Source organism: Chiloscyllium punctatum, chromosome 39, assembly GCF_047496795.1.
Source record: "Chiloscyllium punctatum isolate Juve2018m chromosome 39, sChiPun1.3, whole genome shotgun sequence".
In the NCBI taxonomy this organism is placed as follows: Eukaryota; Metazoa; Chordata; class Chondrichthyes; order Orectolobiformes; family Hemiscylliidae; genus Chiloscyllium; species Chiloscyllium punctatum.
Genome location: NC_092777.1, coordinates 51,792,534 through 51,807,286, shown reverse-complemented (window position 1 = coordinate 51,807,286; position 14,753 = coordinate 51,792,534). Strand labels below are relative to the sequence as shown.

The following is a 14,753-nucleotide window of genomic DNA, read 5'->3' as shown; positions in this document are numbered from 1 at the left end:
GTGACCCCCCCCCCCCACCCCGATCCTGATCATACAAGAAATAGGAAAGGCAAAGTTGGGGAGATTGCTAATAATTATGGAAAGTATAAACTTGAGACTGGAAGACTGTGCAGCCTTTGAATCTACCCAGCATGAATAACTTAACACGCCACTTTTTTTTCTCTGACAAAACCGCAAGGGATTCCCCGTGACAGAAGCAAACATACAGAAAAGCATAAACGGTTCCGTTTATTAGGGACATTAGCTAGCAGAAAACTAGGGCAAGCAAACGGAAACATAATTCCATCTCGCCCCGCGCCTTCATGGTTCCCCTCAACGCTGTTCAATCTTGCCCTGCTGTTTTAACACAAGTTTGTAGATCCTCAGGTCAACGCTTTGTTGCACCGACCCTGGGCCCTGTTGGGAAGCGGATTGTCAGTTTTTGAGAGTTGGAATGGACACGACAAGAGACTGCGATGGGATGGTTTGGGGGATGGGGGGGCAGGAGGAGGGGAGTAGATGGAAGTCGTCTCGCTTATTGGTCAGGAGGGCTGTCACTCATACAGATCGTATGAGGATTGGCGGAAAGGTGTGCCCGGGGCGGGTTTTCTTGCCAAGCCGGCGCGCTTTATATCTGGATGAAGTTGAAGTGGTGTCAGAAACAGACCGCAACAAGGACAGGATTATATCTACGGCATATGAACCCCGCTCCACACCTTCCACCACCACTACCATCACCACCCACCCAGCACCCCCTTCACCTCACCTCAGAGAGAGAAAGAAACAAGAATAACCCAAGTTACTGCAACCTCCGAGCTATAGAGCAGGTTACAGCCGCTGTTGGATTTCAAATGACACTCTCGCTGCAAACACTGAGCAGGTAACCAGGATTAAAATCAAATCTTTCTCTTTCTCCCCCTCAAGTCAACCAGAGTCTTAAAGTGTCTTGCTGCAGCCAAACCACGCAAGACAGAGCGATTTTCTTTTTTTCTAAAAAAAGTTTATTGATTTGCCCAGGTTTGAACGCTGTAATTTGAGAGGGGCGGTGTAAACGGGCTGAATGGTAGACCTTTCGTTAAGAATCGCCCTATTTCTGTTGACGAGGAAGGAGGTACGGTGTGGGCGGGTTGGTGGGGGAGGGGTAGGGGGTAAAAGACTGGAAAATGTCCTTCCTCCCTACCCTCCCCCCCTCCCGTATATCAGATAATTGGGGTGACGACCTGATATGCGGCGACTTGTTGCATCAGACATGTTGCGGCTACTGCTTTGAGTGTTTAGGGCCAAACTGCAGAGTTTGTCAATGTTGAAATGAGACCCCCCCCCCCGTTTTTTTTTGTTGTGGCTGGAAATTGGATTCAAAACAGCCCACACGATTCTGGCTTGGCTTTTCCTCCCCCCCCCCCCACTCCCCCGGTTTGGCTCAGGTCAGTTTGTGTCATTTTTACTTTAGAGAAAGGAGTCCTGTCAGTGGAACGGTGCTTCAGAACGTTGTGTCGAACCGCGGTTGGGTTAAAGCGCTGGGTTTCCTTTGGGCTGATCGTCACTCTCCACCCCCGCCCTCCGGTGACAGTGTAAAAGACGGGACAAGTGCGAGTTCGGGCTGCTCTGGGAGCGTCTCTCCTTCATTGAGTTGTCCTGCCCGCCAACAGACAGAGGGGAAAAAAAAAGTTGGCAACAGAAGTAGGAAGTTCGGAATTTAAGGGCGTTGATAGCAAAATGATATTTTGAAAGGGACAGAGGGAGGGAAAGTCAGTTCCGCGGCAGAAATATTTTCGCACAACCGGTCTCAGCAATCCTTCCCAGTTGTAGTGTTGTAGAGCTGGGTTGGACAAAAGGGGGAAAAGGGGTTACTCAACGATTCGCGTTCACGATACTCTCCCATGCCCTCGAAAGGCATTCCGCCTTGCTCTGATCTTTTGTTTTATTTATTTTATGTGCTATTTTTCAAATGTATATTTAACGCCGCGTCCAGTTTGTAAACACGCTGAGAACTCCTTGTCTCATCCCAGACAACAGTTTTCTTTGCCAAATAACACGTGTTGGCTGGGGTGGGCTTGGGGCGAGTGTTAACATTGACTGAGCTGCACCGATTGAATCCGGCCGAGGAGTCGAAACTGGGCGGTTCAGTGTGAGTCACACGACACACACACCAAAAAACTCACTTAGCAAACCAGCAGCAGTGGCCTGAACCACAAAGCAGTTGAAGTCGGTAGCATCCTACATTCCAGAATTTGCTGATCTGTACCACACCTCTCCCAACCACACCTCAGGCTGCCTGCTTCCATACCCAGGCACGCTCCTGTCATCTGCTTTTTCCAGTGTCTGGCCCCCTCTACCCATCTCAGTCACCATCCTGCTTCCTTCCCCGGGCTCAGGCTGCACAGACTCTGCTGCCTCTACTTTACTTGTTATCAGTGAGACAAGTGGCAGTTTCAGTGTCCTGACTCCCCCCCCCACCCCCCCACTTCTCCAGGGCTTTGCTGTTTCCTCCGGCAGTAAACAGCTAGGGGGGGGGGGGGGGGGTCATATCAAAAGGAAGACGAGGTGGGGAGAAGGTTTGATGACACAGCCACCCCGGGGAGCTGCAAGGGGAGAGTGTACAAATTGTCGATCGCAGGCAGTTGAAAGTTTGGCACCGGTGTCGCCGTCCGAGCCGGGACTGGGGGAGTGAGAGAGATTGAGAGAGAGAGAGAGAGAGGGCAGTCAGTTGGAGCGGGGAGAAGCCTTACTGACCTCTGGAAGTGAAAACAGGAGACCAACAAACTTCCAAACGCAGAGAGTCGAGCTCAGATGCAGCTTTTGTTCGGCAGGATTTTAACCCTGAGCTGTGATAACTGTTAATATTAGACACAACCAAAACAAAGGGCAATGTTTAAAACAATATCACAGGGTTACTTTGGTTATTTGGGGATGGGGTATTAGACAAAATAAGATGAATATTCCCATTCCTGACAGAACTACAGAGACTGAGCTATTAATTTAATGTTAACACTGAACCACCTCAAATGCAGTTCGTCCTTGGTTTAGCCGGTCGTGGTGATCACACGTACTTCAGAGGAAAGGGGATAAGATTTGAGCGGTTTCGTTCCACTGTTACGCTTCCAGTGAGGTTGCTGTCCCTGGTTTGGCTTGTGAGAATAATGTTGGTAAACAGCAATGGGACTCCGACCGAGAAAAGACTGAGGATGCGAGAGAAGGCAAGGAGTGTGGGAGAAAGCTGGCGAGAGAGGGCAGAGTAGACCAGGCTGGAGGCTGCGAGAGCACAGCAAGGCAGGCAGCACCAGGAGGCTGGGAGAACACAGCAAGGCAGGCAGCACCAGGAGGCTGGGAGAACACAGGAAGGCAGGCAGCACCAGGAGGCTGGGAGAACACAGCAAGGCAGGCAGCACCAGGAGGGAGGGGAACACAGGAAGGCAGGCAGCACCAGGAGGCTGGGAGAACACAGCAAGGCAGGCAGCATCAGGAGGCTGGGAGAACACAGCAAGGCAGGCAGCACCAGGAGGGAGGGGAACACAGGAAGGCAGGCAGCACCAGGAGGGAGGGGAACACAGGAAGGCAGGCAGCACCAGGAGGCTGGGAGAACACAGCAAGGCAGGCAGCATCAGGAGGGAGGGGAACACAGGAAGGCAGGCAGCACCAGGAGGCTGGGAGAACACAGCAAGGCAGGCAGCACCAGGAGGCTGGGAGAACACAGCAAGACAGGCAGCACCAGGAGGGAAGGGAACACAACAAGGCAGGCAGCATCATCAGCAAGGCAGGCAGCATCAGGAGGGAGGGGAACACAGCAAGGCAGGCAGCATCAGGGGGCTGGGAGAACACAGCAAGGCAGGCAGTATCAGGGGGCTGGGAGAACACAGCAAGGCAGGCAGCACCAGGAGGGAGGGGAACACAGGAAGGCAGGCAGCACCAGGAGGCTGGGAGAACACAGCAAGGCAGGCAGCATCAGGAGGCTGGGAGAACACAGCAAGGCAGGCAGCACCAGGAGGGAGGGGAACACAGGAAGGCAGGCAGCACCAGGAGGCTGGGAGAACACAGCAAGGCAGGCAGCATCAGGAGGGAGGGGAACACAGGAAGGCAGGCAGCACCAGGAGGGAGGGGAACACAGGAAGGCAGGCAGCACCAGGAGGCTGGGAGAACACAGCAAGGCAGGCAGCACCAGGAGGCTGGGAGAACACAGCAAGACAGGCAGCACCAGGAGGGAAGGGAACACAACAAGGCAGGCAGCATCATCAGCAAGGCAGGCAGCATCAGGAGGGAGGGGAACACAGCAAGGCAGGCAGCATCAGGGGGCTGGGAGAACACAGCAAGGCAGGCAGTATCAGGGGGCTGGGAGAACACAGCAAGGCAGGCAGCATCAGGGGGCTGGGAGAACACAGCAAGGCAGGCAGCATCAGGGGGCTGGGAGAACACAGCAAGACAGGCAGCACAAGGGGGTGGAAAAGTCAACGTTTAGGATGTAACCCTTCTTCAGGACACGACAGACGACAGGGAAGAGGGCAGATTGTGCATCGTTTTCGAGGCTGGCGGTGACGGAGTCGGGGTGGGGGGTGGTTGGAGGGATATTTGAAGTCAGGCTGAAGTCGGGCACAGAGAGCACGCCAGCAATGTGCAGCAGAACCAGAAAGTGGTGCGCAAGAGCGCCAAACGACAATCAGGAGCATTGAGTGGCTTCTATCCAGAGAGAGAGAGACACCAGGAAGTATGTCTGGGCAGAAAACCGTTGAGGGTGTCCCCAGAAACCCGGGGTACCCAGACTGATCAAACCCTGCCTTGTATCTCATGGGTCAGTTTTCAACCCTCCTCCATTAAGTCCAAAGGCACTCACCATTGGAGGGGGCTTTTGTGGAGCAATGGTAGTGACCCTGCCTCTGAGGCAGGAGACCCGAGTTCAAGTCCCACCTGCTACAGAGGTGAGCAATGACATCTCCAAACAGGTTAGTAGAAAACATACCCAAGTCACCATTAGCAGTTCAGGGTCGACGGTGGGAAACCGATACACAACTCTGACGCTGGGTCTGAGCCTGACCCCACCCCCCCACCAAGGGGACGGTTTTGGGCGGGCGGGCGAGTTTATTGCTGACACCCAGTGTTGTTGGCCAGATAATAAACTGGTGCTTGGAAGCTGCCTCAGAGGAGGCGTCAATAGTGTGGTACTGGAAAATCCTGATGAAGGGCTTTTACCCGAAATGACGATTGTCCTGCTCCTCGGATGCTGCCTGACCTGCTGTGCTTTTCCAGCAACCACACTCTGGACTCTCATCTCCAGCACCAGCAGTCCTCACTTTGGCCCGGAGGAGGGGTGTTTGGGGGGAATGCAGTGTGTAGTTTCTTCCAGAGCGAAAACCAAACCCGGATCACTTTGCATGATGAGTTGAAGGTACTTTGTGCGCATGTTCTGGCTGCTCTGAGCCACCGCCGGGACTGGGTGCTGCTGTGGCTGGCGAGCTGAAGTGCTCTGTGGGGTGTACTCGGTGTGTACCCTTCCCCATCCCGACAGGGGAGGGGGGGTCCGACTCACTGCGGGGGAGGTAACTGCTTTCCCCAGCGAGCATTGCAAATTCGGCAGCAAAGCTTATCACCTACTAGACGGAATTGTAATCTCCGTGTGTTTGATCGTTCAGGTAAAGTTCAGCAGCGGTGTGTGTGTGTCTCTGTGTGTCTCTCTGTGTGTGTCTCTCTCCCTGTTTCTGTGTGTGCGCGCGTATGTCTCTGTATCTGTGTGTATGTCTCTCTCTCTCTCTGTGTCTGTGTGTATCTCTCTCTCTCCCTGTGTCTGTGTGTGCGCGCGTATGTCTCTGTATCTGTGTGTATGTCTCTCTCTCTGTGTCTGTGTGTATCTCTCTCTCTCCCTGTGTCTGTGTGTGCGCGCGTATGTCTCTGTATCTGTGTGTATGTCTCTCTCTCTGTGTCTGTGTGTATGTCCCTGTGTGTGTCTCTGTGTGTCTGTGTGTGCGCGCGTATATCGTTGTGCCTGTCTCTGCGTGTCTGTGTATGTCCCTGTGTGTGTCTCCGTGTGTCTGTGTGTATGTCTGTGTGTGTGTGCACGCGCATATGTCCCTGTGTGTGTCTCTGTGTGTCTGTGTGTATGTCTCTCTCCCTCTGTGTCTGTGTGTGCACCCGTATGTCCCTGTGTGTGTCTGTGTGTATGTCTCTGTGTGTGCGCACATATGTCCATGTGTGTGTCTCTGTGTGTCTTTGTGTATGTCTCTCTCCCTCTGTGTCTGTGTGTGCGCGCATATATCCCTGTGTGTGTCTCTGTGTGTCAGTGTGTATGTCTCTCTCCCTCTGTGTTTGTGTGTGCATATGTCCCTGTGTTTGTCTCTGTGTGTATGTCTCTCTCTCTCTGTGTCTGTGTGTGTGCCCGTACGTCTCTGTGTCTGTTGCTGTCTGTCTCTGTGTGTCCATGTGTATGTCTCTCTCCCTCTGTGTCTATGTGTGTGTGTGTGTGTGTGTGTCAGGTGCTTCATCGAACAGAGAAAAAGAAAGAATCCAGACAGAGCCGTACAAGTATTTTATTCAGAAGCCATTTACGAACTGGACAGTAACTTCCAAAAGGAAACTGGATATGTATTTGTAAAAGAATTTCCAAAGCCATGGGGAGGGTATGTGTGTGTGTTATGGGGTGGGGGGGGAGGTGGGGGGGGGGGGGGGGGAGGGGAGTTGAAGGTTGTGTAGAGAGGGGAGAATGGGACATCTTGATCACATTTCCAGCCAGCTAGCACAGCCACGATGGGCCGAGCTGTCTCAATCTACATATTCAGATACTCTGAACAGAGAAAGGGGTATCTGAAGCTAGTGATACCAACATGAAAAAAAAGGATCGATATGAGTTTGCATAGTAAGCTTGCAAATGAAACTTGGTGTAGATAAACATACACTGGAAGATGCAAATAATTAAATGATAGGGGCCAGGGATTTGTGCAGGGACACATTAAATTCTCTCATGTCAAACCAGTTGGGTTGAGGTTAAAGGAGATCTAGGAGCAATTGTGAGTCTATGACTGTTTAACAACAGAAGATACCAGAAACAGAGTTTCTGATCAATGTAGAAAAGAATAGATGTGAGCCACTAAGTTGAAGCTGTACTGAGCCCTCTTCAGATCTTGTTGTGAGTTCCGAATGCTGTGAGTTATTAAAACACAAGGGAAAACATCATTGTTGGATACAGTACAGAGAAGTACAGGTGGATGTTCCCTCGTGCCAGAGTTATGGAAAAATAAAGTTTGTAATAGAAATCTAGGATCTTCAGCTTCAAAGGGGGAATGAGAGGTATTGATAGAATTCACAAGAGCCTGAATGCAATCAGAAATGTTAAGTAGTAATATTTCTTTCAAGTTAAATCATATTTGTAAAATTAAGGCAACATAATTTAAAAGCTGAAAGGAAATTTCACACTGATGTCAGGAAGCAAGGAGTAATTAATATTTGGGTAATGTAACACCAGATTGCATTTATATCAGATTTTCATGACCTCAGGCTGCCCTGGAACACTTTGCAACCAGCAAGTAATCTTTTGAGTGGTGTCTCTGTTTTAATATAAGAATGTTAGCAGGCAATTTGTAGACAGCAGTGTTCCATGAACAGAAATGACATAAATGGCCAAATAATCTGTCCTAATGTTGTGTTGAGGGATAAGTGTTGATGATAGCACTGAGAGAATTTGCCATATTTGCTTGTCGGATCTTTCCATTCATTCAAGAAGGCAAATTGAAGTTTGTTTCAATGTGGCTCAGGGCTTGATTTAGATCTTCTGAGATGAAACTACTACTTACTGAGTTGTTGCTAACATTGTCATACAATACCTTATCATTTATCTTGACAACTTGAGGTTCACATTAGTGGTTTAAAATATAATTGGGACATGCAAGTATGTTCCTGGTAACACTGGCACTGGGTTTTGTTACCTTTCTCATATATTCCTAGCCCTCAATCCGACATGGATCCTAATGTCTCTGGTTGCATTCGCTATTACACTGCCACATTTTGGCAGCAGAATAAGTTTGTTATACGTAATACACATGTCTCCTAGGTACAATAATCTCCCTTGTGACATGTATCACTTAATTTCCAATAGTGATTACCCCAGGGGAAAGGGAGAGAAGGAACTTAAAATATTAATGAAAGCAGTGTAAGGTGAGGATGTGAATTGGGATTCAAAAGTGATCATCAGTTTCAACCGCAACATTTGAAAATACTGTGGCTCTAATGCGCTGACATCTAAACTTATATGGATTACTATGTTTCATTTGGTGTACTTTTATTGTGGCAAGGAGTTATTTGGCATCACAGTAAAATCATATACATGAACGTCAAATGGTTTACTTAAAAATCTGTGTATCATAGCATTGCTTTTGCTATAATACTCTCTGATTATGAAATATATTGATAAATAAAAGAAAAATTGAAGAGCTGTTGGTTTTGCAGCACATTCATGATGCAAATCACACATCAGAGTAAAATGAGATTTGCATTGACCTCATCCTTTGTCATAGCAAACTGAAAGAAATGGGAAGGCATATTAATACACCACCTACATCACTAGCTGTGTATAATTAGACTGAAGTGATTAGCTATACTTAAGGTCACTTTAATCTCATGCAGGATGAAATGAGAAGTGTCAGGCTCAGACACTTTGAGAAGCAGTGAAGTTGCCATTTTGACTTAGGATGGGTTAGGATGGCATATTTGTAATAAAAATGATTCTATTATTTTTAAAGCCCACAAGTTTAGATGATTGTGAGTATCCATCATTATGCAGACACTGGATTGTTATGTTCAAGGTAATGGATCAATGTGATCCAATTAAAACCACTGCCCTAATTTAACAAGTGCTGCAAATGATTTGTCTGCCTTTGCATTGTTGGAACAGAGCTCAGTGTAATTTTCATCCTTAATCACCAACAAAACAGTGTTAGAACTTCTCAAATTAATTTAGTGTTTTAATTATCAAGATTTGTCTCTGATCTTTAATTTAGCTAACAGTAACATCCAAAAGTGTTTTCTTAAAATTACTTGAATTATTTAAACTTTTGAAATGATTCTCAGCTCTAATTCTATTTGATAGTAACTTTAATTTTATTTCGTTTTTAGATCATACTCTACCGAGTGCTGAATTACAACACACTATTGGATAACCAAGCGATCCTTTACAGAGGAGACAACTTGGTGGAACCAAGGATACTTGCGGAGGTCTACTTTCAAAGACGTGGTGTGCTCTTCCTTAACGTTCAAAACTGTTTCTTCAAAGGTTGTTCCAGAAATTTTCAAGACTGTATCCCAAAGTAGAAACGCAGCAGTCCCAGGCGTTGGCAATGGGCAGCGTGCGTGCCAACCGCTACAGCATTGTGTCCTCCGAGGAAGACGGGATGAAACTAGCTACAATGGCAGTTGCCAACGGCTACGGCAATGGCAAAAGCAAGGTACACACCAGGCAGCAGTGCCGGAGCAGATTTGTGAAGAAAGATGGCCATTGCAATGTTCAGTTTGTAAATATGAGTGAGAAGGGGCAACGCTACTTGTCAGACATCTTCACAACATGTGTGGACATTCGTTGGCGGTGGATGCTGGTCATCTTCTGCCTGTCCTTCATCTTGTCCTGGCTGTTGTTTGGTTGCATGTTTTGGCTTATTGCACTGATGCATGGTGACTTGGATGGCAAAGACTCACATAAACTATGTGTTTCTGAAGTCAAAAGCTTTACAGCTGCATTTCTATTCTCCATTGAGACTCAGACCACTATTGGATATGGCTTCCGTTGTGTGACTGAAGAATGCCCCATAGCTGTATTCATAGTAGTCTTTCAGTCCATTGTGGGCTGCATCATTGATGCTTTCATCATTGGTGCTGTCATGGCCAAGATGGCCAAACCAAAAAAGAGAAATGAAACACTCATTTTCAGCGATAGTGCTGTGATCGCTATGAGAGATGGAAAGCTCTGTTTAATGTGGCGAGTTGGAAATTTACGAAAGAGCCACTTAGTGGAAGCCCATGTAAGGGCCCAGCTGCTTAAATCTAGAATAACACCAGAGGGTGAATACATACCCTTGGATCAAGTAGATGTTAATGTAGGCTTTGATAGTGGAATAGATAGAATATTTCTAGTGTCACCAATTACAATAGTACATGAAATTGATGAAGACAGTCCTTTCTATGACTTGAGCAAACAGGACATGGACAATGCAGATTTTGAAATTGTCGTGATTCTTGAAGGAATGGTGGAAGCTACAGCAATGACCACACAGTGTCGCAGCTCATATCTTGCCAGTGAAATTCTCTGGGGTCACCGATTTGAGCCAGTGCTCTTTGAGGAGAAAAACTACTACAAAGTTGATTATTCCCGCTTTCACAAAACCTACGAGGTGCCTAATACGCCTCTCTGCAGTGCCAGGGATTTGGCAGAAAAGAAATACATACTCTCCACACCCAACACTTTCTGCTATGAAAATGAGGTGGCCCTCATGAACAAAGACGATGAGGACAGTGAGGCTGGGTGCCCAGAGAATCCGAGCACAGAGACACTAACTAACACGGACCATAATCAGGCCACTGTCCCATTAGAACCTCGCCCACTCAGAAGGGAATCTGAAATTTGACACCTAAAATGCATCTTTTTTTTAAAAAAAGATAACGTATCCTCAAAGCATATTGTGCTTAACTGTGCCTAGAACAGCACACCAAGAAAAGGGTCCTGTTGAAGTCAGACTTTGCTGAAAGGCCATCCTACACAGGTTGTTCTTCTTTAGTGACAGACTGGAGAAGATCAATTCTTTCAAACAAAGCACTAATAATAATTTTTGACCTGATAAGGAGGCACATAATGGCAAATGCAGTAGCATATATATACATACATATATGGCAAAACTTGAACTTGCAGGAAAGACTGGATGGATGTAAGTTAACCCAAAACATTAAGTACACCGAACAAAATGGCTCTGAAAGGAAACTTATTGTTCTGGGCGAGGATTTCATCTGCTCTGAAATGGTTTAACTGAACTCCTGAAAGAACAGTGACCACTGAAGAACAATTTAATAGATAAGTTGATAAGTGAAGTTGCGGCTTATATAATATTTATTTTTGAAGTTTTCTTCTATTGATTTATTGTGATCAAATCAAAATCAGTATTTATGATTCCTTTGCTTTTCTAAAACCGTGAATTAAAAATTGGTTTGATTTTCTTTCTCCTAGTTCCTTTAAAATTGACTGACTTTAGTTTCCAAAGAATTGGTTGACTTAATTCTTGATGGTAGTGTCCCGCAAATGAAAACCTTGACAATTCGCTGCACTGACCCGATGAAATTCATAGTTCCACTGTTCAGAAAAGAGTTAATTGCATGGATATTTTCACCCATTATTAGCAAATTTTACGGTCTCCCTTTTTCAGAAGTACATATATCATAAAGTTAAGTTTAACTAATGACAAAGGGCAAGCATGTCTGGCTATCTAACTATTGCAGATGTTAAGATACTAGTCCTTTTCCAACAAGCTTTATCTGTGAATATAGATCTTCCAAAGGTGAAGTGCAGCGCATTCCTCTCCTTTTAAGCAAGCAATGAAACCCAAACCTAAATCCTTGCATGTTTATCAGCTTCTTGTTGTTCCACATTCACCCAAAAAGTGGAACATTTTGGCCAGCAAATTTTCCTGGCTATTGGTTTCATTCTGTAATCACCCAGCAGATATTGTGACTTGGGTGTGGCAAGATGATGGAAAGACATTCATCGACTTTGCCCTCGCCTGTCCACGTCCTCCCATCCTCTCCGCAAGTTGGGTCTATTTTCTTGTAAAACTCTGATAGCAAATGAGACATCATTCTTGGTGGCAATATACATGCTAACCTGAGAATTCAACTTATAACACTTTGGCTAGAAGTCCAGTTAATCCACTAAGCACCATAACCACAACTAAGCACCATAACCACTTAGACTAGAAACAAACCTGAGCTGTATTGCTGCCTATCTGGGATATATTGGGGTATGATTTCTCTGCAGCAGAATAGCTCACAACAGAGTGAAGTAGAAATAATCTTTCCAGTGAGCAAGACCTATGGTACTAGCCTTCAGAAGGTTTGAGCATTTGTGGCTTATCTAACCTGCTCATCTGAATGAAGCTGCACAGAGGAGGGAATAATGGAGAGGTCAAATCACAATGTTCAAACATTAAGATTTTTAAAAATGGAATGTTACAAAGAATTTTAAATGCTTTTGATTTTTCATTGTCTGCACTAGAAGAGAGCATCCTGTTTCTTGATATTTTCCTTTCCACAGCTGTTCAGCTGAATTTCACAGCAGTTAGTTCAAGTCCACAACTCTACATTCCAAAGCTGGTTTGTCTGAGGAAAAAGACTGTTACTGCTGTGACAACATATTTAGACTGACCTCCCAAGTGATCGCATAATCTTTAAGAGATGGTCCATCACTCAAAACAGTTTTTGGTTCTCATTGAAGTTGCAGCAGAATTAACCAGGTTCGGACCAGCTTAGAATAGTGGGAAAAGGGTCACTGAATATTTTGGTATAGATTGTTGGCATGTCACCAAGCAAATGATGTCCACTGTTCTTAAAAAAAAATAAGTTGAATATTAGGCGCACTGGAAGAAAGACAGAACATTTCTTGTTTAAAAATTTACCAGTATTTTTTACGCGGTGAGAGACATTAGCAGAACTCGGCTTGTTTTGATGTGGTAGTTAAATGTCACTGACCTTCTGAAAGCAGACAGTAAAGTGGGGTCAGCACATCTGCCAACTAATTGCAAGTGGTCTTCTTGCCAACTCTAATTATAGCTTTATTAGCAATTTTTCCCGTGGAGGACTTTGAATTGCCTGTTTAGGCACTTGGCAGCTTTCACTGACCTACAAGTGGTTGTGGGTCCTACAGAAACCAAAAACAGTGAACAATACATGACAGCTTGGAAATAGAAATGGGTTTGGGTGGGTAGGGGTGTGGGAGGGTAGGTTCACCGATACACACAAATGACTGATTAGTTAACTGTAGAGAGAAAATATGCACAAGGCAACTTGAAGATGGATGCCATCCGTCAGTATAAAAATTGCAAAAATACTGCACATGCTGCTAATAAAAGTGCATCCCTCGGTTCCTTAGAATGGAATTCCAACCAAAGAGTATTTAAACCAGCAAATAAAGCAATGGAAAAAGAGCAGGAAACCAAGGAGCTGGCTTACAACACTTTGGATTGACCTGCAAAATGCTGCCATTTCACTGAAGAGAAATTAGCACATTTAAAAAATTTTTAAAAAACCAAAAAAAAAACTTTTTTGAACACTTCAGGGCTCAATTGCCTGATGCATATATTTATCAGGAAAAAGAAAACAGCATTTTTACAACAGAAAACTCTTGCAATATATAGTTTTTAATAAAATGTACAGTTTATAAATGTTTAATGAATATTTTCATATTTAAAGCCAAATGTAAATAGAGTCAAAGTAAAATGCCACATGAGGATAAAAACTGGCAATTCAGTATCTTGTAACAACCAGTAGACCCTAGATGCTGCAGGTTAGCGCAGGTCACTTGATTTTAACATTGTTCAAGCTTAATAGGGTTTGTTACAACTATGAACTTTCATTATTTATTATTTAAGCATGACATAAAGTTAAAATTCATAGAATACCTTAATGACATTTAAAAAAAAAACTGGTTAGAATTTGGAATGTTGCAATCTTGTCAAGACATGACAAACTAGTTTAACTCTCATGCACTCTTTGTACGAAATATTTCCACTAAAGATATATTTTTTTGGCCTTCCTACAAGGCATTTTGGGATAACAAAATTGTGAAGTACTGTAATGTCTGTAACGTACAGCTGCTCTCGACCATTTAACTTATTTAGTGCTGCACGGTGGTCACCTCTCTGCCAGTAAGATTTGTTGTCTTATGAACTCCTTTCAGCTTTCCCTACGGACACTTGCAGCTTGGAAAATCTACATTTTGATGATGTTCTTGATTTTATTATACGTACCATTTTTGCAGCCTTTTGTATCAACGTCTTCCTACTGTACTGCACAGATCCACCAATTGTACAGATTTTTTTAAAAAAATGTATGTCTTATTTTATGGTTGAAATAAATTTTTGTGAAATATTACAGACTGCTGACTTTACGATGCATCCTCAATGTTTTAATATAAGATCATACCTATTCACTGAATAGAATTCCCACACATCTCCTGTAGACAATGCTAATCTTTTTATTTGTCCTGTGTGTTTTCCCTGTAAACATTATTATGGAAATTAGCACACAATAGAGGCATCACTGAAAATACAATAACAGCAATAAATTGGATTTCTCCGAATTACCTTAGCAATGTTATCAGAAGATGTGCCCAAAAGAAAAGTAAGTTTTAGCATTAGCCCTTAGCCACCTTCTCTGAATATTGTTATTGTACCCTGTACAAGGAGCTTTATGGTCTGCTTATGCTCTTTTTAATTATGACTAAAATGGAGGGTGAACGACCTAAACATGAGATGGCAAACAGTGAAGATTTCAGTCACCTGTCGACACACCTTGATAACTATCATCTAACCAGCTTCATTTTTACTTTTTGCTCATATTAAGAAGCTCATTAGCTGCTTGACAGACAGAAGAAAAAAATGATTGTGGCTGCAGCTACATGCTGTTTCTGACAGCTAAATTCAACAAATTAATGTTGCTTGAACATATGAGCAGAAAGCCAGAGGCAACTGCCAGTGTGAATGACATGCTAAATGCCAGAAGCAAGAGTACTTTATAACTTTCGAACAAAAGAGGAAACCATTGCC

General features: G+C 44.8%; 1 protein-coding gene across 5 annotated transcripts; it reads left to right on the top strand.

Moving 5' to 3' along the window:
• The first annotated feature begins 641 nt into the window (after positions 1-641).
• kcnj2a (potassium inwardly rectifying channel subfamily J member 2a) lies at positions 642-14,052 on the top strand. Of its 5 annotated transcripts, none has more exons than XM_072558688.1 (2): positions 642-859; positions 9,070-14,052. In XM_072558688.1, exon 2 carries the CDS (start codon positions 9,291-9,293, stop codon positions 10,569-10,571), a length of 1,281 nt encoding a protein of 426 aa, XP_072414789.1. In that variant the 5' UTR covers positions 642-859; positions 9,070-9,290; the 3' UTR covers positions 10,572-14,052. The 5 variants fall into 5 exon arrangements, with proteins under 5 accessions (XP_072414789.1, XP_072414791.1, XP_072414790.1 ...); XM_072558690.1 differs by lacking the exon at positions 642-859 and adding an exon at positions 4,610-4,913; XM_072558689.1 differs by lacking the exon at positions 642-859 and adding an exon at positions 5,208-5,600.
• The last annotated feature ends 701 nt before the right edge of the window (positions 14,053-14,753 follow it).

What these genes read in the sequence shown, in the direction of transcription:
- kcnj2a (XM_072558688.1), top strand. Translation starts at nt 9,291, where the DNA reads ATGGGCAGCGTGCGTGCCAACCGCTACAGCATTGTGTCCTCCGAGGAA.